This window comes from Myotis yumanensis, unplaced genomic scaffold (genome assembly GCF_028538775.1).
Source record: "Myotis yumanensis isolate MYYU_CA2020_CCGP unplaced genomic scaffold, mMyoYum1.0.hap1 SCAF_6, whole genome shotgun sequence".
NCBI lineage: Eukaryota > Metazoa > Chordata > Mammalia > Chiroptera > Vespertilionidae > Myotis > Myotis yumanensis.
In genome coordinates, this window is record NW_027223757.1 from 87,481,519 (window position 1) to 87,503,226 (window position 21,708).

At 49.6% G+C, this 21,708-nt stretch overlaps 1 protein-coding gene across 2 annotated transcripts in view; it reads right to left on the minus strand.

Moving 5' to 3' along the window:
• Positions 1-21,708, minus strand: part of DAAM2 (dishevelled associated activator of morphogenesis 2) — a 104,091-nt gene that overhangs the window by 30,388 nt on the left and 51,995 nt on the right. For both annotated transcript variants that reach the window (XM_070418640.1, XM_070418641.1), the window contains exons 2-8: positions 14,334-14,559; positions 8,770-8,859; positions 5,912-5,986; positions 5,407-5,501; positions 2,455-2,788; positions 1,520-1,630; positions 173-276 (exon numbers count right to left, since the gene is read on the minus strand). In XM_070418640.1, coding sequence (XP_070274741.1) covers positions 173-276; positions 1,520-1,630; positions 2,455-2,788; positions 5,407-5,501; positions 5,912-5,986; positions 8,770-8,859; positions 14,334-14,501 — 977 coding nt within the window. In that variant the 5' untranslated portion in view covers positions 14,502-14,559. The remainder of the gene's footprint in view (positions 1-172; positions 277-1,519; positions 1,631-2,454; positions 2,789-5,406; positions 5,502-5,911; positions 5,987-8,769; positions 8,860-14,333; positions 14,560-21,708) is intronic.

Genomic DNA, 21,708 nt, shown 5'->3' on the forward strand with positions numbered 1-21,708 from the left:
AAGGGGATGGGGAGCCACAGCCCGCCCCCCACACAGAGCTGATTCTGCATGGATGTTGGGTGTGGCAGGTGGTCTCCAGTGGGAAGGGCAGCCTCCATGAAGGTTGTGACCATTACCCACCAAGGCTCTGTCCCCATAGGTCTGCCAATGGGATGGGTGGCGTGGGCCTTACTTGTCCAGGATGGCGTTCTCGTGCTGCCGGAGTTTGTCAATCACAGGCTGTATCCCCAGCATCAGGAACTCGTACCGTAGATGTAGGCGGAACTCCAGATTGTCCTAGGGGGTCAGCAAGGAAGGACCAGGCTCTTTGGCTGGTCTCGATTTCCACAAGAGTCCCCAGGGGACCCTCACTGCCACTGCAGTCATCATCCCTCCACTTCTGCAGCCCACTCAGCTGGAACTGCTTCAAGTCCCAGAGTCCCAAGGAAGGGTGGGAGGAGACATCTTTTGATGTCGTTAATCCACTCCCTGTAGGTCTCCTGCCTCATCTCCGTTGAGTCTCGTAGCATTTGGCATCAAAGGGCAGTGTTGTTCAGGGATACAAAACACAAGCTTTGGAATCAGACAGATCTTGGTTCAAATCCCTGCTCTGTCACTTTTACTAGTTTTGTGACTTTGGGAAAGCCTTAGTTTCCTCATCTGTAAAATGGTCATGATATTACCTACAGAAATCATGTGAAACTCAAAGCTTAACATGGGCCAAATAAATGAGGCATGCGGTCCGCGGACTGTGAGTTTGACATGCTTGACCTACAGGAAGGGTGTTAGTAAACATTACCTGATGAGTTATGGTTACCAACTAATCAGAACAGATGTCAGCCATAAATAGCTGGTAATGACAAAGGTGTTGTCAGCATCTTAGGGACAGATTATTCCCCAAATCCACCTCACCTAACTGAGGCCAGCAGGATTGGGTGAAAAACCAACCAACCAAAACACATGCTGGCAGAAAAAGGGGAAAAGTACAGATTATCGAAGCGCCCCTTTTATCCTTCAATAAGCTGACCTTGACTGAGGCATATGACTAATGATTCTTTAATTATTGCTATTTGTTTTGGTCTGAAAATCCCATTCTGACCCCAAAGGAAAGAAATAAGAAATCAGACCTCCTAACAGAAGGCGCTAGAAGAGCATGACTAGCCAACCCAGAAACCAGTCCGCAGCAGATCTTTAGAAAACTCTAAAAAGAAGGGCCAACACTTTTCCTCTTCCCATAAATCATCCCACCACCCTAAGCTACCATCAACCAGCCCAGATGGGGTTTGCCCATGACACACATCACGCATGACGCTACCTGTGCAGGACACTCCCAGGAGCCTCTCCTGACAGCAAGGTTAACGACAAGCTATTCCTTCTCAGCCCAAGAGAAGGCAGCAAGAAGTGCTAAAGACAACGATGGCAGTGGCAGCCACCCGGCCAGATGCCTTGGCCCTCCCCTCTGCTACTTCCCCAGGAGGCACACACGCTGTCCCAGGTCTAGAAAGTCAGGGCACAGCCAGGGCGAGGAAAGATGCCTCACCTCCCCGGCGCCAGCATTGAGGACGGCGTTGATAAAGGACATGATGGCTGTCTTCAGGTTCACTTCATCCCGGTACCGGCCCAGGCTTCGGTCCAGTTCGTTCAGCAGGGTCTGGATGGGAAGGCAGCACGGGAGAGGAGGGGGGAACTCAGGATCCTAGAGGTCCAGGCTCTGTACCTTTTCTCCTGCCATCCCAATAGCCAGAATGCCCCGTCCATTCTCTCTACCCAACAATCCAACTTATCTGGGGCCTTCGCCACAGCTTCGAGAAGCATCCTTTGCCTCTCCACGCCTCGGTCCCAGCCCTGCCTTACTTCCTCTCCACCCAGCCTCAGGGTTGGGTGATTTTGCTGGGCCGTGCTGAAATTCTTCTCTGGCACCTTATAGCTCCTCCACAGCACGGCCACTGCCTTTGTCTCTTTCGTATCTTCTGCAAAGGGCCAGGAGCCACTTCTCACACAGAGTCGGTGCTTAACAAGGTTGGATGAGAGAATAAACAAATAGCCTATCCTGGTGGGTAAGCCACAGATTGTAACGACAGTTCATGTCTATGGAGACTTACTCTACACCGAGACACGTTACACTAATTGTCTACCTCACTGGCATGTGTCTGGGGCAGGCCAGGGAGAAGAAAAGAGAACAGCCTGGCCTGAGCTCACAGGACTGTCCCCAGGGTCCCCGTCGTAGGCACCAGCCAGGCACAGGTGCCTGGGCTAAAATCTTAAGCCCAACAATTGCATGAATTAGACAATTCTTCCCCGAGTCCCTCTAATGAGCCAGGTGCCGGGCTCAAAGAGACAGAGCCACGAGAATGAAACAAACCAGTATCCCAGCCTCAGGGAACCCACGTTCTAGCAAGAAGTCCATTTCCTAGCCAAAGCCCTATCTCTTCAGGTCCCTCAGGTCCCTCTGCAAGCCCACCGTGGGCCCCTCACCTGGAAGCGCGTGCGCTCGGCTGCGTACACCTGGTAGTGCAGCATGGCCTGCAGAACCTTCTTGTGGCCGCCGGGCACCAGGCACACGGCGCCCAGGATCTCCAGAACGGCCACCTTGGTCTTGCTGTTCTCCGTGCGCAGGCTCTGCGCGATGGTGCTGATGGCCTCGGGCTGCGCCAGCACGTGAGCCCGCCCCTGAGAGTTGTTCATCAGAGCCTTGATGCAGCCGATGAGGGAGGTGTGGATGCGGCTCTCGCAGGTGGCGTGGTCCATGCTCCGGAGGAAGTTCAGCAGGCAGGTCAAGCCATCCAGCTCGATGAAGCGGGTCACGAACCTGTCCAGGCCAGAGCCGTAAGTGGAATGGAATGGGCATCCTGCACTTGCGTATTACTCTGTACAGCTATTTGCAAAGAGGCATCCCATGACCCCTGCTCCACTGTGTCCCACCTATAGTGACCACTGGCTCATCTATACAGTGTATCTAAAACACTGACATCCTAGCATGCTCACGGGGGACTCACATCTTGTTTGCATTTTAAATACTGTTCGTTTGCATGTCATTGACTGCCAGTTGCATAGCTATGGTGCTGTGCAAGGGAAGGCGATGATCATGATAATTATTACAATCACTATTAGGGCTATTAAACCTGAAGACTTATCTCCAGGGAGGATGGGAATTAAGAGAATTGCAGTCAGACAATAAGAAGGATTTCTCAACCATGGGTGGGTGAGTGGGTGAGGTGCATCAGAGTCAAAAGTCAAAGGGCCAAGGCTCCAGAAGGTACTCTGCTAGGGATCCTTAAGAAAACAGTAAAAACCATTTAGTTCAGTGGTTCTTAACCTGGACTCTGTCGATCTATGGCTAGCATTCAGGGGTCCAGGGACTTGGGTGGAAAAATAAAATTATACAGGCATACCTTGTTTTATTGCACTATGCTTTATTGTGCTTCACAGCTAGTGCAAAGAGATTATGTCTTGCTGAAGGCCCAGATGATGGTTAGCATTTTTTAGCAATATAGTATTTTTTAAGGTGCATACATTGTTTTTTAGACACAATGCTAATGCACACTTAATAGACTACAGTATTGTAAACACAACTTTTATGTGCCCTGGGAAACCAAAATATTCATGTGACTCACTTTATTGTGATATTCAGTTTATTGCCGTGGTCTGGAACCAAACCCACAATATCTCCGAGGTATACCTGTACTTTTATTTTTGGCAACCTTCAACTGAAATTTAGCAATTCCTTCCATGATAAATGAAGGCAATCAATGTCAGTGGTATTAGCAGAATCTGTGACTTTGTCCCCAAAGAAATCAGAGTGATCTTCATATCAAGTTACAATCATTGTAGGCATCTCAAAATATCACTTTCACTCATCAGCACTTCCAAATGATTGCAGTTGCTAGTTCTTGCTATTTAAGGCACATTTATTGCTATCTCGCAAAATTTTAATATTTGGTAACTGTATTTCACTTTAATTGGCTTGTTTTTTTATTCCCATCTAATTTTATTTTATTTGACTATTTAAAAAAGTAATGAATACATTTGATCCCAAGTATATTTGTGTGTATCTCTACATTACACAAATAGGCCTAGAAAAATAAAATTTACTTTCAAATTAAGTTGTTAAAATAGTGTTATTTACACTATTGTAGGTTTTTCTATTCCACAAAATTGCCACCATGACCTTGTGTAACTTTTGCCGTCAGAGGTATACCCAGGGAAAGAAAATAAACTGAATGGGACACAGACCTGGAAACGTCCCCTTAACCCTGTTGCTTCCTGACCCTCATCCTTGCATCTCCTTCCCATTCCAGACCCCCCTCCTCGTCCCGCAATCTGAGAGACAAGTGGAAAATAGGATGTTCCATTTTTTTGAGGCTCTGTTTCCAGGCTCCTAGGGTGAGAGCTCAGTCCAGACCACACACACACACACACACACACACACACTCGCAGACCAATATTAGTAAATGTTAAAAGACTGGCTCTCTGGAGAAATTTAAAAAGGACTGATTGTAGTGTTTGCCAGTTTCCATGGTATAAATACTCCCAGCATAGCCGATTTCAAGCCACCAAAGTGACCTCCTTGAAGGTGGAGTTGGGAAGAGATGTGCCATTTATAGTGTTTCTGCCAGGCATATACAACAGGCGCAAACTCGAGCATAAGTGATACTGAAGATTATACATTATAGTAAAATGGGGTCTGTAAAATCATTAGGTAATTAGGGAATGATAAGTTTCGAGTATTTATTACCTTTGTTTTTGATGTAATTTAATCATAAATTTATATTAAGTTACATTTTAGTCATAACTGTGTATAACATAGTTTGCAAAAAATGCTAAAAATTGAACACTTGGCTCTCACAAACTGGTGTGAGCCCGTTCCCAGGCACAAGAAGAACCCATGGCTCTTGCCCCCTCTTTGGACCCTTGTACTATGTGGCCTGGGGAGTGGGGGGTTCTTCTCCAGCCTTTGAGGCACCCATCCCCTTTTCCAGGCCTTTTTTATTGCTCCCACTCTGGTGGTGACATCTCATCCATGGACACCACAGCTCCCCCTAGTGGCTGGAGTATTTCTCACCCACACTCGGGAGACCTCATCCTCAGAGCTCTTTCTTATAAGCCTTGAATGTATGGCTCCCTTCCTTCCTGCTCTATTCTCCCAAGAAAAGCAAGTACTTGTCCTCCATATCTCTTTGGATAGCTCTTACAAAGACCCGAGATGTATTCCATTTTCCTGTGTTCATCCTCCCTCCTCCCCAACATGTCCATCTGCAGCTCCTCAGAGAAAGGGAGTGTGGGAGCTGGAATGAAGTCAGCTCCAGGGGACGCTGTGGGGAGGAGCTGGCCAAGGGGACCGGGATGGGAAGTGATTGGCGCTTTAGGAAGTTGAGGGAAGCACTGGGCAAAGGGCAGTGGAAGGAGGCGAAGGAAGGAGGAACACACCTCATGGGCTGCGTCCGGAGAGCCGTCTTCAGGGCTTCCACCACTTGGTTCCTCATCTCTATCTCTTCCTCATCGAATTTGTACAGACTCTGCATCTGAGGCAGGTACAGAGAGAGAGGTCATGCTGGGCTCCTTCTCCCAGCCCCTGCACCCCCACCCCCGGTGTGAGGGGCCACCCTGGCCTCAGGAAGGGTGAGACCAGGGAATGGTTGACCAAGACAGACTGTCAGACTATGAGAAGACAAAGGTTCTGGCCTGGACTTCACATTCCTCATCTGTAAAATGGGGAGAATTATTGGCCCAGCCTTCCTCCCAAGCTTCTGTGGCAAATAAGCGGTTAAATGGTGGGGACACTCTGAAGTCACATGGAGAAGGGAGGGATGATGACAGCATCTTGGGCTCTGATCCCAGGGGGCGGGTGTGAGGTGCAGGGGGAGATGATGGAGGCTCACTCGCCCCCATAGCCTCTCCGGTGGGACCAGGGCAGGAGAGGAGCGCCACTCACCGCAGCCATGGAGTTGATGCGGTCAATGTAATAGTCAGGCCAGCTGGTCGCCATCTTGTTGGGGTCCTCCTGCTCCTGGAACAAGAAGACTTGTAAGGACCAACATGCAAGGCAGGCCGTGGCCCGCAGTCCTCAGCTTCAGCCCCAACAGTCATTCCCCAGCCCCACCTAGAGGGAGGCGGCAAGGGAATCACTCAGTCTCCCAGCTTCCCTTTCTGCCTCGGCAAAATGTGGCTAATAAACCCCGAATCTCACTACCAGCCAGTGACGTGGGCAGAAACCAGGCAGGTATATACACGATCAATGAACAATATGTGCAATTAAAAATAAAGTCATTTTTCCTTTTTATATTTCTTCTGGCCCTATTTCACAAAATATAATTTTATGTCTGTTGAAGCCAATAAAAATTTGTGCTGGTATGTTATATCTCTTTTTGTGTTTTTTTTTTTTTTCCAAATTTTATTTTTCTGATAATAGCCTCATTGTATTCTACAAAAGTATTTTGGTCTGTGATGGTTTGGGAATTTAAAAACTTGGTCTCTCTCTCTCCCAGATAGTTTGAGAAGCATTGATATAAAAGCATTTGGTGCAGTTCCTGGCACATAGTAGGTGCTCAATAAATAATGACTTTACAAAAAGAGGAAAAGACTCTGGTTTGGGGGAAGACTCAGGAGGGGTCCGTGGAGCTGAGAGGCAGGGCCTGGAGCTGAGGGCCTTTGGCCCAGCTGTCAGGTACCGAGAAAAAGCCCCAATCCTCCCGCAGTGGACAGGAAAGATGGGAGCTGGATAAACATCCGTGCTGACTGAAAACCCAGGCCTCCCCTCTGCCAAAGGGTCTGCTTCTGGGCATTACCCAGCCCCTGCTCCCTCCTGTCCCTGTCCCCGTCCCATTTGGCTGCTCCTACCGGCTTCTCTTTGCCAAATCTCTGCTTCCAAATCAGCACGAAATTTACCTCCTCCAGAGCCTCTCTGCCAGCTGGCTTGGACTTTACCCTGAACCTCTCAGCTCTGTCCACTCGGGCTCCAGGATTTAGTTTCATAAAATGCAAATTTTAGACCAGTGGGAAAGCTGTCTTGACTTGGTCTTTGTGACTTCATGTGACTTATCTGTATTAAATCCCCATGCCTGAGGCCCCCAAATTCTATCTTCTACCTTGCAGAAGGGATCACAGAACCCACAGCAAATCCATCATAAAACACGTTTCCCTGCCTTATTTGCTGGCTCATCCCTTTACCCATTTCATATGCATTTAATGAGCACTTATTACATGCCAACCACTGTACTGAGTCTTAAAAGTACTGAGCAAAAAGTCATAATCTGTGTCTTCATAGTGTCAGAGGCGCGGTGACAAACGCTCTCTGGAAGAACTGTCCCTAGGGGGCCACCGAAACCTTGGGGGGACATCGAACAGCCCAGGCTCATGAGGGGTGAGGCGGTGGGGCTGGGGACTGGCTGAGTTACTGAGGATGACTGAAGCGAAGACAGTGGCGAGGGCACTGCAGACAGGAAGCCCCGTGTGGAAAGCGTGGGGCGTGACCGTGGGTGGGGAAATTGCACACGATTTGATTTGGAAGAGAGAGAACTCCTTACATTTTTAATAACTTGTTTAAAATATTTTAGCTGTATAAGAGATCGACTTAAAGGAACTCCACAGTAACTCAATTTGGAAAGTGGGGAATCATGGGACAGGGTTAATTACTCCCAAAATTAATTTTCTCATCCCTCCCTCCCTTCCTCCCACGACTTGTGTTTTTTTTTTTAAGACGTGCTTTTCTGAGAGTGAGATTCATAGACACAGAATGTGGTATTCTGCAGGTGCTTAATGCATGTGCATTGAGTGCAGCAGACAATGACTTCCAGTGTGTGCAGCCCACGCAGCTCACCACAGGTCCGCAACCCAGCAGGCGGGCCTCTAGCCAGGGCGCAGCCATAGCAGCGGTGGGTCTGGCTGAGCCACTGCCTCGCTAGGCTTTTCTCGCCTCATGTGCAGAATAAAGGACTGGACTGGACTGGACTGTTGCTCAGTGCCTTCCAACTCTAAATGGTGAGTGACGCTAGTCCCCCCGCCCCCATTTCACAGTCAGCCTCTTGGTGCGGGGCTCTGCCAGGTTCTAACCCCCAAACACCTGCACACCGAAGTCAAAGGGAGAAGCTGCAAGTCTGAGAAATCGGAGAGGGGAGGGAGAGAGGAAAGAGGTCAAGAAAAGGAAAACAGACGGAAAGAAACATATGGGCTCACACAGGGGGCAAGAGACACACAGAGAGAAAGAGATGAGCGAAAGAGACACAGAGTTGGAGAAAGAAAGAGGAAGAGAGAGGAAACGTGGAGGGAGGAGATAAAATCCAATTAAGCCCTGACTGGAGCCACACAGCCCTTTCTAGGGAGGACCAGGGTCAAATGAACTAGAGGCGGGGGGCGGGGGCGGGGAGACCGATGTGTGACCTTCTTGTGTGACCTGACAGGCATGCTGGCCTGTGAGGCTGAGCCTGAGACAGGGCAGGGCAGGTGCTGAAGATGCCCCTCCCCTCCCAAACTGGTCCTCACAACACAGCTGCCCCACCTACGGCCCAGGGTGGCCGCCCTCCAGGTGTGGTCAGGCATGGAAGGGAGTCTAGACCTGTGGTCTGTGTGCCTCCCTAACCAGCCCCCCTCCTGGGTCCCAGCAAGCACCTGCTTAAAGGGCTTTGGAAAAACAGAACCTATTTCCTGAGTGTGCGCTCCGTGAGAGCAGGGATTTTTTTTTTTTGTCCTGATTTATTCACTGTCGTCCCTCCAACACCTAGCCCGGAGCTGTGTATAATAAATACACCCCGAGCTGTGGACCCTGAGCTGCGGCGGGAGGGTGAGAGGGGGCACCTTCTTCTTGCTGCAGTAGATCTGCCATTTCTTCTCAGGGGGCAGAGCAAACACCGCCTCCCGGTTCTTGTCGGTGAGATCCAATTCATCCTGCAAAGACAGCGAGAAGAGGTGTCTGCATCCAGAGATGAATACTTAGCCCTCCAGGAGATAACAAGGCCCCCAACCTATCCCTCAGCCTCCTGCCTCCTCCCAGAGGATCAGAGGGACGACAGGGCAATTCTTCCTCCTGGAAACACGGCCCGTGCCCTGGAGTCAGCCCAAGCCTGTGCTGCTTCCATCCACACTCGCCCTGCGCCTGTCTCCCCACTCCTCACCCCGCTGCCCCTGCAGACCCACCTCCTCATCCAGCCCTGCACATCCCTGCAATGCTTTGCAGCCCTTAATCCTCTTACTGGGTTTCTTGTCTCCCTTCCCTTGTCATTCTTAAACTTGTCAACACATAAGTCAAGGCCAGACAAGGAAAGGAGCATTTCTACAGGTCCATCCTGCAAGTCTCCCTGACCTGTCAGTCTCTCCTGCAGCAATTTCCGGCTCCTCTGACCTCCACATGGGCCCCAGCACAGGCTGGGGAGCTGGGGAGGTGAAGGCGGAGCCGCTCTCCTGGCAGGAAGGGCACGCGGTGCCAAGGGAGGCGGTGCCCTGCTTCCTAGAGATGTCCCTGCCAGAGGCGGCCCCTGTACCCACATGACCCCCAGAAAAGGCTGGGGTTCCTGCAGGCCAGGCCACGCTTCCTGAGGGGAACCGAGGCGTTTCCGACATCATCAAACTCAGGGTAGCTCTCTGGGTAGTTGGGGTGACTTTATAGGTGTGTCTGTGTGGACGGCAGCCAAAACGCTCCCTTCTTGAAGGTTTTCATATGTGACTCAAGAGCAATGCTCAGCTTCACCTAAACAGTGGTTCTCAACCTTCCGGCCCTTTAAATACAGTTCCTCATGTTGTGACCCAACCATCAAATTATTTTCGTTGCTACTTCAGAATTGTAATGTTGCTACTGTTATGAACCGTAATGTAAATATCTGATATGCAGGATGGTCTTAGGCGGCCCCTGTGAAAGGGTCATTCGACCACCAAAGGGGTCGCAACCCACAGGTTGAGAACCACTGACCTAAGACATAGCTAATGGGCCGGGGGAACACAGCACGCTTCTCAACTCAGCACCCAGAGGTTTTAAATCAAAAGCAAAACTCGAATTAAGATAACAAAGCTCAGCATTACTAACCTTTTCATTTTTAACAATGATAAACAGTGAGAGTAGCATCTAAATTGCATAAGGGTCTGAAATATCAATATCCATACTCTTGTCCCTATACTTTTATTTAGTTAGTTATTTTATGTTTTTATTGATTTTAGAGAGAGGAAGGGAGAGAGATAGAGAGATAGAAACGTCAATGAGAGCCCTAGTCGGTTTGGCTCAGTGGACAGAGCGTCGGCCCTAGGACTGAAGGGTCCGGGTTCAATTCCGGTCAGGGGCACATGCCTGGTTGCGGACTCGATCCCCAGTGGGGGGTGTGCAGGAGGCCAGCCAACCAATGATTCTTTCTCATCATTGATGTTTCTATCTCTCTCTCCCTCTTCCTGCCTCTCTGAAATCAATAAAAATATATTATAAAAAAAGAAAAGAAACATCAATGAAAGAGAACCATTGATTGGCTGCCTCCTGCACGCCCCCTACTGGGGAATGAGCTCACAATCTGGGCATGTGCCCTGACCCGGAATCTAACCAGTAACTTCTTGGTTCATGGGTCCACACTCAACCACTCAGCCAAACCAGGGGGGGTTCGCTATGCTTTTATTCATGAGAGAACATTTAAGATTTTCCTTCACCTGGCTCAAGACTGCCCAATAGGAATATCATGTGAGCTACATGTATTTTTAAAATTTTCCAGGCACATTAAAACATTAAGAAATAGGTGAAGTTAATTTTAATAACACATTTTATTTACCCCCAAATATCTAAAATATGATCATATCCAAATGCCATCAATGTAAAGATATGATCAGTGAGGTCTCTGGCATGAAATCTGGTGTGTATTTGACCCTCACAGCTCATCCCAGTTCAGACCACCACATGCCAAGTGGCCAGCAGCCCGTGTGAGCAAGCCTGCCACCTTGGACAGCACACGAAGGTGATGTGAAACACTGCCCATCAGTTCACCTGGCTTTGGAAACAGACTCCTGCAGATCTAATAAACAAAGATTCTTCCTAGAACCACGCTCCACACATCCCAGGCGTGTCCTTAGTCAGAGTTCCCAGGGCCCCGCTTGAGGTCCCTGCAGCGCTCCTGCTCCCCGGTCAGAGTCAGAGATGTTCCGATTCCCAGCACCACCTGCCTCTCTCTGCCTGGCTTACAGTCAGCTCCACCCAGACTGCCCTCCCTGCCCACCCACCCGCGGACAGCCTCATTCTCAAACTCAAGGTCAGCCTCTTCTCAGGTAAGAACGCCTCTTGCTTCCTGAACTCCAGAATGGTCATATTCAGCATTGCATTGTGGTTATTTGTCTTTTCTCGCCAGTGGCCCCTGTCACTAAATCAATGGCTATTTCTTGGTGACTTGGCTCAGCCCAGATAGCCCTGACTCAGTGACCCAATCACTCCTTACTGAAACCCTCTGCCCTGATGCAAAGAGCACGTAAACTGAGTTCATCATCCCAACCCCCAAAACTGCAGTCTCCGCGGGCATATCCTGTCTGGTACAGGGTCCAACACCCACCCAGTTCCTCATGTCAGAATCATGGGTGTTCCTTGATTCCTACTCACTCACCCAACGAGTCCTATTGCAGTTTCTCTTGAATAGCTCTTGAATCTCTCCACTTCCCTCCACCCTCACTGCTAACACAGGTCCCAGCCACCACTCTCCTAGCATGGACTGCACCAAGAGCCTTCGAATGGCCCGCCCAGCGCCCTTCTTCAACAGGGGACCCTGAATGGTCGTTTAGAACAGCAGATCAGGTCACCTGGAAGCCCTGCGTAAAGCCTCAGGGGCTCTCTGTAGAAATAAATCCAAAGACTGTTATTCTCATCGCCGTGGTATCCCCCAAAACGACCTGCTCTTTTCGGTGGGGGCCCCTCTGTGATGGTTCTGCACCCCCATTCACTTACCTAACCATTACTCTGTGTTCAGATTTCAGTGGCAATGTCACTGCTTCAGGGGGACCTTCCTGACCCCCATTCTAGAATAAAGCTCCCTGCTAGACACTCTATGGGCCCCCTGAACATTCCCTAACACTCATCACACTGGTCAGACTGTTCAAGTTCAGTCTGCCCTACTGTCAGCGACCACTGTGCCTGTTGGCTCATCATTAAACCCCTGTCCCACCAGGCCCAGCACACAGCAGTCTCGCAATAAACACTTTTTTCATTCATTTTTCAATAACCAATACTAGTCTTCTCACAGACAAGACTTCTCGGACTCATTCTTGCTTTGCCAACTCGCCTGGTTAGGAGCCCGGCTCACAAAAGGTACTCTGTGAATACTTGCTGAATCAAAGGGCCAGAGGCAGGAATTTCTCTCGTCATGTCCTCCTATCAAAGGGCCAGAGGCAGGAATTTCTCTCGTCATGTCCTCCTATCAAAACTCATGCCTTCTGACCGTAAAAACGTCCCTGCCTGTGACAGCGCAAGGGATACACTTTTGATCTTTGTTCCCAGTTCCTAGCACAGAGCTCCTAAATCCCATAGAATTTCCTGGGTGATAAGAGCTTCTTTTCCTCGAGTGACGTAAGAATGAAGCAACTCCACTCGTGGTGGGACCTAGATTGCTTCCGGATGGGGGATGGGCACCAGAAAGATCAAGCCCTGACTAGAAGCCTAGAACTTTCAGCCTCGCCTAACAAACTCCAGAGGGAGGAGAGGGGTGGGAGATTGAGCTGAAACTTGATCATGACATGGTGAAATTGCCATAGAAGTCCCTAAATGGCAGGGCTCGGAGCCTCCAGGGTGTTGAACCCATTCAGACGCTGGGAGGGTGCTGCACCCCAAAGTCCACAGGGACAGAGGCTCCTGTGCTAGGGACAGGAGCCTCACTGTCCTTACCCTGCTGGGCCTTACTCTATGCACCCCTTCATCATTGGTATTCTTCATAACATCCCTTATAAACTGGCGTTAGTAAGAAAAGTGTTTCCCTGAGTCCTGTGGGCCATTCAACAAATTACTGAACCTGAAGTGGGGATGGTGGAAACCCCCAATTTGTAGCCAAGTCGAACAGCAGTGTGGGTAACCTGGGAACCCACTAGCTGTGATTGGTGTATGAAGTGGGGAGCAGTCGTGTGGGCTGAGCCCTCAACCCATGGGGTCTGTGCTAATTCTGGGTAGCTAGTGTCAGAAACGAGTTAAACTGTGGGACACCCGCTGGTGTCTGCAGAGAACTGGAACTGCTTGGTGTGGGAACCCACACGTGGTGGCAGCAACATTCTGAGTGAAAACAGATCTTAGTGGCGCTGACTAACGCATCGGGCTCCACATGTTAGTCCACACTAGGAAACGCTTGCTCTCTCCCAACCTCGCCCTATCCTGGGAGAAGGGCATAAATTAAGGCAGCCACGAGTATTCCTAAACCGGATATGATGAGGAGGGCGGGCAACGTTTTCACATTACCTTCATGTTCTCATCTGTTAGCATCCTGTTATTTTAAGGGCTAGATGGCCTTAATCAGATACGTCTATTATCGAATCCAAGTGTGATATCTCATTCCGAATCACACAGCATCATCTCTATATTGGTCAACCAGGAGCATGAGTGATCTGGAGCTCACGGTAGGTAGATAGGCTCCAGTAGATGGGCTTGTGCCTGTCACTCTGCCCTACGGCAGGGCTCAGGTCTGAATCGTGGGTACAGGTCCTACATCCCTGGTCTGGGCTTGCCTGGGCCTGCAGGCGATCTCACCAGCACACCTCCCATGAGCGGAATCATGCTTCTTTCCTGCTCTGCCCCTTTGTGGTAGAGGAGAAGTTTCTCACACACAGCGGTTCCCACAAAGGCACACTGCTATTGCTCTGGTCCAGGTGGCATCAGAGAGAAGGGCTGATGCCAGTGTGAACAGCAGGGCTGCTGCCTCCCTAAGGCTGGGCGTGGGATACAGTCATCCCCGGCCCCAGACAGCTCCAGGTGCCATGCAGGCATCCCCATCTCCATATTTCTAGCCAGTCATCACTGTTTTGGGGTGCCCAGTGTCTGCCTACAGAATCCCACCCTGCCTCTTCTTCCTGCGCCTGGGGTAAAAGGATCAGGGAAATCCAAGATCAGAGAGAAGGTCAGGTTTAGATGCTCTCACTGCCTCATTTCACAAAAACCTGGACCTGCTCTTTCCACGGTGGCCTAACTGCTGTCCGTTAGATCTAGAAGCCAAAGCAGAAATGAGGTAGGTCCGCTCTTCTGGGGATGCCTTGCCTGGTGAGAGGTCTGCTGCTCCCACACAGCTCGGGGGTCCTGGGGGCCCACCTCAGCGCCACGCAGAGCTTCAGAGGTTACAATGCCAGCACATGGGCCCCTGCCCTCTGTCTTGCTCTGCCTGCCCCAGCCACTCCCCTCCTCGTTGCCATCACCTTCCCAGCCCCTCACTCACCACCAGCTCTGCGAAGCGGACGTTGAGCTCCTCTGTGTTTGGGATAGGACCGGAGAACTCCAGGTACTGCAGAGGGTTATTGTCCCGGAGGTTGATCTCAGGGAGGTCGCTGCCCCCAAAGCAGCACAGGAAGCCCAGGCCATGGCGACTCCTCTTGCGGGGGGCCATGGTCACTGCAGGCCAGGGGGACAGTCAGCAGGCAGGTGCCCTAGGTCCTCATCGTGATCTGAGTAGGGGAGCAGAGAGCACAGAGTGGTCAGACATGGCAGCCAGGTGGGCGGGGACAGTGGTCCCTCTGCCACCATAACTTCTTTGTTCAACTGTCAGGAGCCCTCAACCCAACAGCCAAGCATTTCTCCGGCTCCTTCTACCTGGAGGCATTTCCTCCTCACCGCACCCTCTCAGTGTTTCCTGACACACACTTGCAGATTCCTACTCTGTGCCTCTAGGGAAGAGGATGGGTGTAGTCCCAAACTGGACTCTCAGGAGGACAGAGATGGCCCTCATCTTGCCTCTCCCATCACGTCAGGGAATCCTATTCCCTGATCTTGGCAGACCCACACCCAGCAGAGCTCACTCACTCATTTCATTCATGCTGGGGTTTGGGGATACCTAGTTTAAAGGCTTCATACAATGGGGAGGGAAGGGTTAAGGTATTTAAAGTATTGGTTTTTAGCTGCTTCTTCTGGATTTAGGTCATGAACAGAATGATCAGAACATGCCCATGGTCTTTACTCACATCATTCCTAAAAAAGCTGAACACAGCAAGGATACAAACAGACCTAGATGGGAATGGCAAAGGACTAGTCCACTCTCAGGGAACAGTCCTCCAACCAGCTCTTGATCCACAAACCACGTAGTTACCCAGCCCTTTCCTGTAAGGGCACCGGAGGAGACGCTCCCTGAAGGCTGGTGGAACTGAGCTAAGCCCGACCTAAGGCATTCCTTTGGCCCAAGCCCTAGAACCTGATCAAGAAAAAGTAAGTGAAATGTGGCATAACCTGTTCCTAGTAAAGGCAAGGTAACTTCTGGAGAGCATTGCTTTGTCTCCTAAGCCCTAACCATTTCACTACTAACTTAGCCATCTGATCTGGCCTCTCATATAAGTCATGATGCATTTTAATTGTCATCCTGGAGCTTTTATATTTCTTTATAAACTTTGTGACAGGATAGCCTCAAACAGCATATACCCAAGGCTGCCTGTGTTGTGGGTTGTCTACTATGTATTTACATATTGGCTCAGCACAGCCACAGTGAAGACAGGGCCATGCCTCCTGCTTCTTTGACCACCTCCCCCCAATTTCTATAGCTAATAAAATCCCTTGCACTTAATGTTCAAAAAATATTTTGTGGTCAATTGAAAAACAACCAGCCTGTGTTTTCACAGGAGGAAAGGGGTCCTTATCAATCGGTCAAGAAATCATGATTGAGCCCTAACCAGTTTGGCTCAATGGATAGAGCGTCGGCCTGTGGACTGAAGGGTCCCAGGGCATATACCTTGGTTGCGGGCACATCCCCAGTAGAGGATGTGCAGGAGGCAGCTGATCGATGTTTCTCTCTCGTCGATGTTTCTAACTCTCTATCCCTCTCCCTTCCTCTCTGTAAAAAAAAAAATCAATAAAATATATTTTAAAAAAAGAAATCATGATTAAAATCTCTGACTTCTAGTCATTGATAAGCAATCTGGAACACTCGTAGGAAACAAGGGAACAATCTTGAAATTGGGAGTAGAGAAAGCAGCAGGCAGGCTAACACAGCAATCCTGGTACATGGTGGCAAACCCGGAATAGGTGGCGCTGAGGAAAACAAGAGAGCAAGGGAGGCCATAGGACTTGTCAGTTAAGAGTGGATGAGACAAAGCCCTGGTCCCCGACTCTCAGGCTTGGTAAAGCAACAATTCTGCAGGCAGATGGGGTGGACTACCCTGGGAGTCCCCTGCCCGTTGTCAAGTTTGGGATGATGAGGCAGAGTACAGACCAGGTCCCCCTTTTTTCCACCAGCCTTCAAAATGAAGCTTCAGCCGGCGGGCAAGACTGCTCTGCTCAGGGCACAGAGCTTGGGCAGGAAAGAGGCCGTGGTGAGGCTGGGTTGATGGCATGATGGGGTTTGGGGAGAGATGAGCTGATGTCTGGGAAGACCTGTGAACTCTTTTCTGCATTCACCGCCTCAACTTCTTCTCTCTCCCCCAGTCTCCTCCTTTCTTGTCCTTCTTTGCCCTTCACCCCCTGAGCCAGGCTTTGCCAGGAGGAAGCCGTGGTGGGGGGCAGGGCAGGCATACAGCTAGCATACCCTGTTAGTCTTACACCAGCTGTTTGTAGCTGTGACTTCTCTGGTTAGTTGGTGCCATGCCATACCTTAAATATATATTTTGGTTATTGGTTAATTCTCACCTGTAAATATATTTTTCATTGCTTTTCAGAGACAGTGGAAATGAGGGAAGGAGAGGAAGGGAGACAGGAGAGAAAGAGAGATATTGATATGAGAGAGACACATAGATTGGCTGCCTCCGGTATGCGCCCCAACTGGGGTCAGGGATTGAACCTGGAACTCAGGTATGTGCCTTTGACTGGGAATCGAACCTGTGATCCTTCAGTGCGTGAAACACTGACCATGGCTTTCCTTAAATATTTTTAGTGTCTCCCCTGAGTATAAGGAGTGATGGGGAGTGGCCTCAGGAGGAAGGAGGAAGTAGACCCAGAGAAGGAACTGCGCACCCAGGGGAACGCTGTATATCTGCCCCTTTAAGGGGAGGCCTGTTTGACAGCTGCTGAGTATGTTTCTATTTCTGAGGACGTCCTCCTCCCCATGAATCCCTCTTTAAGTTTGTTGCTGCCTCTCTTTCTTAGGGACACATCGAAGCATCCGAAACTAAAGCCACAGACATTCAGCTGGAAATTATCTAGCTTCATGGAGAGATCAGAAACCTACAGTTCAAAGAAGAAATATCTTATCTGGGTCTCACAGGTGAGGGACAGAGCTGGGATTGAACCCCAGTGTTCAGGCTGTTGTCTGACTTACCACACCAGAGCTTGCCTTCCGGCATCAATGGCCCTTTTACCCACGGCTCCAGCCCCTAGTAGCCTCCCCCACTAGAGAAGATCCATCTCCACAGCTTAGTTTAGAAATAGCTCCAGTGTCAAAGGTCTCCTCCAGACCAGGAAAGGGTCATGAAGATTCCAAAGGCCACCTGATTTTCTTCCATCAGGAGCAACAGCTTCCACCTGCCACCACCCCGAGTTCCCATCAACCCCTGCTGTAACCCCTCCTCCACCTGAACAGAGTCTTCGAAGTGGGAGGAACTGGGATTTGACCCCTGGCTGGTGACCCTGAGTATGTTTCATGAGGTCTTTACCTCTCAGAACCTCAGGTTTCTCAACTGTGACACCGAGATAATGATGATAGCATCTTCCCCACTGGGTTTTGGTGAAGAGAAAAGGAGGTAACATAAATGAGATGCCTCGATCACAGTGGGCCCTCACTGCTGCTGCGGCTTCAATGGCATCATCACAGCAAGGTGACTGCCCGACCCAGAGCCTCCGTCAGGAGCCCTTCTCCAGACGTGGATGGGCCACCAAGCCGGGCATCGTAGAAACAAGCCCAGCCAGATTTAAGCCACCTGGCTTAACCTCTGGTAACTGGGAAGTCTGACCCAGAGGATCTGACTTCTCCTCAGGCTCTGAGCTACCTCCAGATGGAAAGATAAACCCTTGCACTCACCCTGGGCAGGGAGGAGGGAAGGTAGAGGTGACCAGAGAGTCATTTCTGCAAAACCCCTTTACAAAGACAGGCAATGGAGGTCCCCACGTTAGAAAAGTATGAGAAGCAATGTAGAAAAACAGGTAGCAACAACGGAACAAAATCCAGTGGACTTGAACTTGGGCCAGAGGGATTTAACCTGTTCCCACCACCACCCACCTTTCTCTCCATGGAAACTTCCCCGATACTAACAGCTCCATGTCCTCCCTATCCTGTCTCCTTGCCCCATCCCTTTCTTCTCCTGTGGGGACAAGGTCTTCCAGGACTGTTAGTCCCTAAACACAGACCAACCAGCACCCTAAGGCACCAAAACATCTGGTCACCACCAGTTAGCCCTCCTGTGACTGTCAGGGGCCTCCTCCAGCCTCGGGCTCCCGCCAGACTTCCCCTCCTTACTGCCACCCTTCCACATTGTGGAGAACACACATGTCCTCTATTCAGGAGACCAGAGCGTGTTACCAGTCAGCTGTGGGGCAGGGGGTCATGCTGTTATCCTAGCTGGGCCTCAGTGTCCTCTCGGTGCAGTGGCAGGGTTGGATTGAAGAACTCCCAGAGCCCAGTCAGCCCTGACCTTTCACACTGTCTGATTTGATTTCATTCCCAAAGATTTCCCCAGGGCTCTCAGCCTCCACTGCGTGCTCCTCCCACATTCCGCCCGAGCCAGGAAGCACTTCCTATTGCGTGAGTGCAGTGCTCCCATTTGGTCTGTAAAGATGAAGATCCTAACCCTTACCCTCAAACCCTAGCCCCCAGGCCCTCTACGCACCAGTTTTTGCATTAATTAGGACTTCAAAAGCCCTGTATCATCAGTGCTTACTCTAAACTCATAACTAAAAGCAGAATAATATTTTTACAACTGGGACTTTGGTATATTCCACACACTGGGTTATATCTACATTTTATCCCCACCACAACTCTCTGAGATAGGTGGCATCATTTTAAAGAAGTTAGTGAAAGAAACAAGAAAAACCTGCTGTTCAGAGAAGTTTAGTAACTTGCCTCAAGACACACAGCTAGTTATGGCATAGGTAGGCTTCAAACACATGACTTTGTTTTTTTTTTTGTTTGTTTGTTTTTTAAATTTTTTTATTTTTATTTTTTATTTTTTATTTTTTTATTTATTTATTTTTAATGACTTTGACTCTAAAGCTATAAACCACTAAGCCAGTGGTTCTCAACCTTCCTAATGCCGTGACCCTTTAATACAGTTCCTCATGTTGTGGTGACCCCCAATTTCATTGTTACAAATTGAACATAATTGAAGCATAGTGATTAATCACAAAAACAATATGTAATTATATATGTGTTTTCCGATGGTCTTAGGCGCGACCTCTGTGAAAGGGTCGTTCGACCCCAAAAGGGGTCGTGACCCACAGGTTGAGAACCGCTGCACTAAGCCATAGGGCACATGTCAAAGGAATGTCCCTATCTTAGACTTGCTCAGAGCTTTCCCAAGAGTTCTATAGGCCCCAACTCAATCACTTGTAACTGAGTATTTCCTATGAGCTGGGCCAGGTGTTTGCCTATCTCTGAGGTCTCATTTCAGCTTTGTGATGTTCCTTGTGAGGTGGTTATTGCTATTATCCCTCCCTACAGATGATAATCATGAGGCTCCAGAGCTGTCACATGGCTTGTCACAACACCAGCTGCTAAGAGACAGAGCTAAAACTCACAACTAAATATTCTGACTCCAAAAAAGAAAATATAAAAATAAATAAATAAATATTCTGACTCCAAGTTCAGTGCTCCTATCACATGACCAAAGCTGACTCATAAACCCTCCCTTTATCTCTTGGGGCCAACAGAGTGGCTTTAGAGTATTCAAGTTGCCGCCCCCTGCCCCAAGCCCCACTCATGGGGGTAACAGGGCAAGGATATGCTATTGTGTCTCTCCTTGGCCACTTCCAAATGCCGGCTAGGAGCCAGGCACTGTGCTGACAATGTAGTGCTTAATCTCACTTAGTCCCTGAAACTCTCCAAGAACATGACTCTACCTTCTTACTGATGATGACATCAAGGCTCCCAAAGGTCAGGCAACTTGGCCCACAACCACATCCTATGGGTGAAGGACTGGATTTTGAGGACAGTGGTGGCGGCCACTTGAACACACGTGGTTTTAACCAGCTTCTAGCCTGTGTGCTAGACACGGACCTGGGTGGTGATAACTAAACGAGGTGCGGTCCTTCTCCTCAAGGAGGTCCCTCCTAGTGTAGGAGCCAGGGAGGCAAGGGAGTCAACACAAGGGCTAGAGAGACTTCTCCTCAAGGAGGTCCCTCCTAGTGTAGGAGCCAGGGAGGCAAGGGAGGCAACACAAGGGCTAGAGAGACACGTGCGGTGGCAGCACTGAGAAAGGGGACCTGGTTTAGCCCAGGGAAGGTGTCCAGGAGAAGAAGATATTGAGCTAGTCTTGAAAGAGATGAGAGAATTAAGGGTGGAAAAGGCATTCCAGGCAAGGGGAACAGCAAAAGCAAAGGCAAGGAGGCAGAAACAACATGGTGTGCGTGAGGCCAGAGTTCTGACCAGCGGCCTATTATTTTGTGGCTAAATTAATAGGCAAAGGGAATAGATAGGGGATACAAGTACCTTGGTTTGACAGTATAGCTCAGGCATTCTGGGGAGCCTGCTCCTTTGCCCTCCTCACCACCATGTCCCCTGGAGCCTGGATCTTGGAATGGGGCCCAGAGCTACTGCATGGAACATAAGGAATGCAAACAACTTCCTGTTTCATAGGCAGGAGATTCCACCCTAAATGCTGACCCACTGTACACCACTGGAGGCCACCTAGGAAATGGACCCAGGCCCAGCTTACCCGGGACCTGGCTCCCCAAGGAAGAGTCTATGCTTTTCCATCTTGAGCCTCTGCCCACCTTCTCCCCCTGCCCACCTACACCTCGCCCGCTACCACTTCAAGCCTCTGAAGACCATCTCCTCATGCTATGGGGGCTGCAAACAGGCTTGAGATCCCTCATAACTCTATCTACACACACATTTCCAACCTGAAGTTGAATTACCAGCACCCAACTCTACCCACAAACTTGGTTGGGTTCTGTTCAACTGCCAGCAGCTCTAACTCTGTGGCTTCAGACAAGTTACTCGGCCTCTCTAAGTAACTTATCAGGAAAATGGGGAAATAATAACAGCACATTCTGCACAGGGTGTCATGAGGACTAAATTAGTTAGTATTTGTAAAGCACTTAGAAAGTGCCTAGTAATGGGAAACACTATGAATAGCTCCATGCATACACCACTGTTATAATTATGAAGATACCTGAAAGTTGACTGTCTATATTACAGAAAGCTCTCTACATGAATGAATGTTACATATTATTACAGGGCCCAAATCCAGTCCACGGCCTGTGTTTGCAAATACAGTCTTATTGGAACACAGCACACCCACCATTTAAGTATCACCCATGGCTGCGATCATGCACTGGAGACCCCGTGGCCCACAAAGCCAAAAGCATTCACTCCCTGGCCCTTTACAGAAAGCTTACCCATCACTGTGTTAGGTTGAATTACATGGAGCTGACAGTATTCAATTATGTTTAATCTACAAAATCATTAATTTCATATGGTTCAACTTAGTGTATCAAACAGGCTAATCACGTGTCCTCACCCA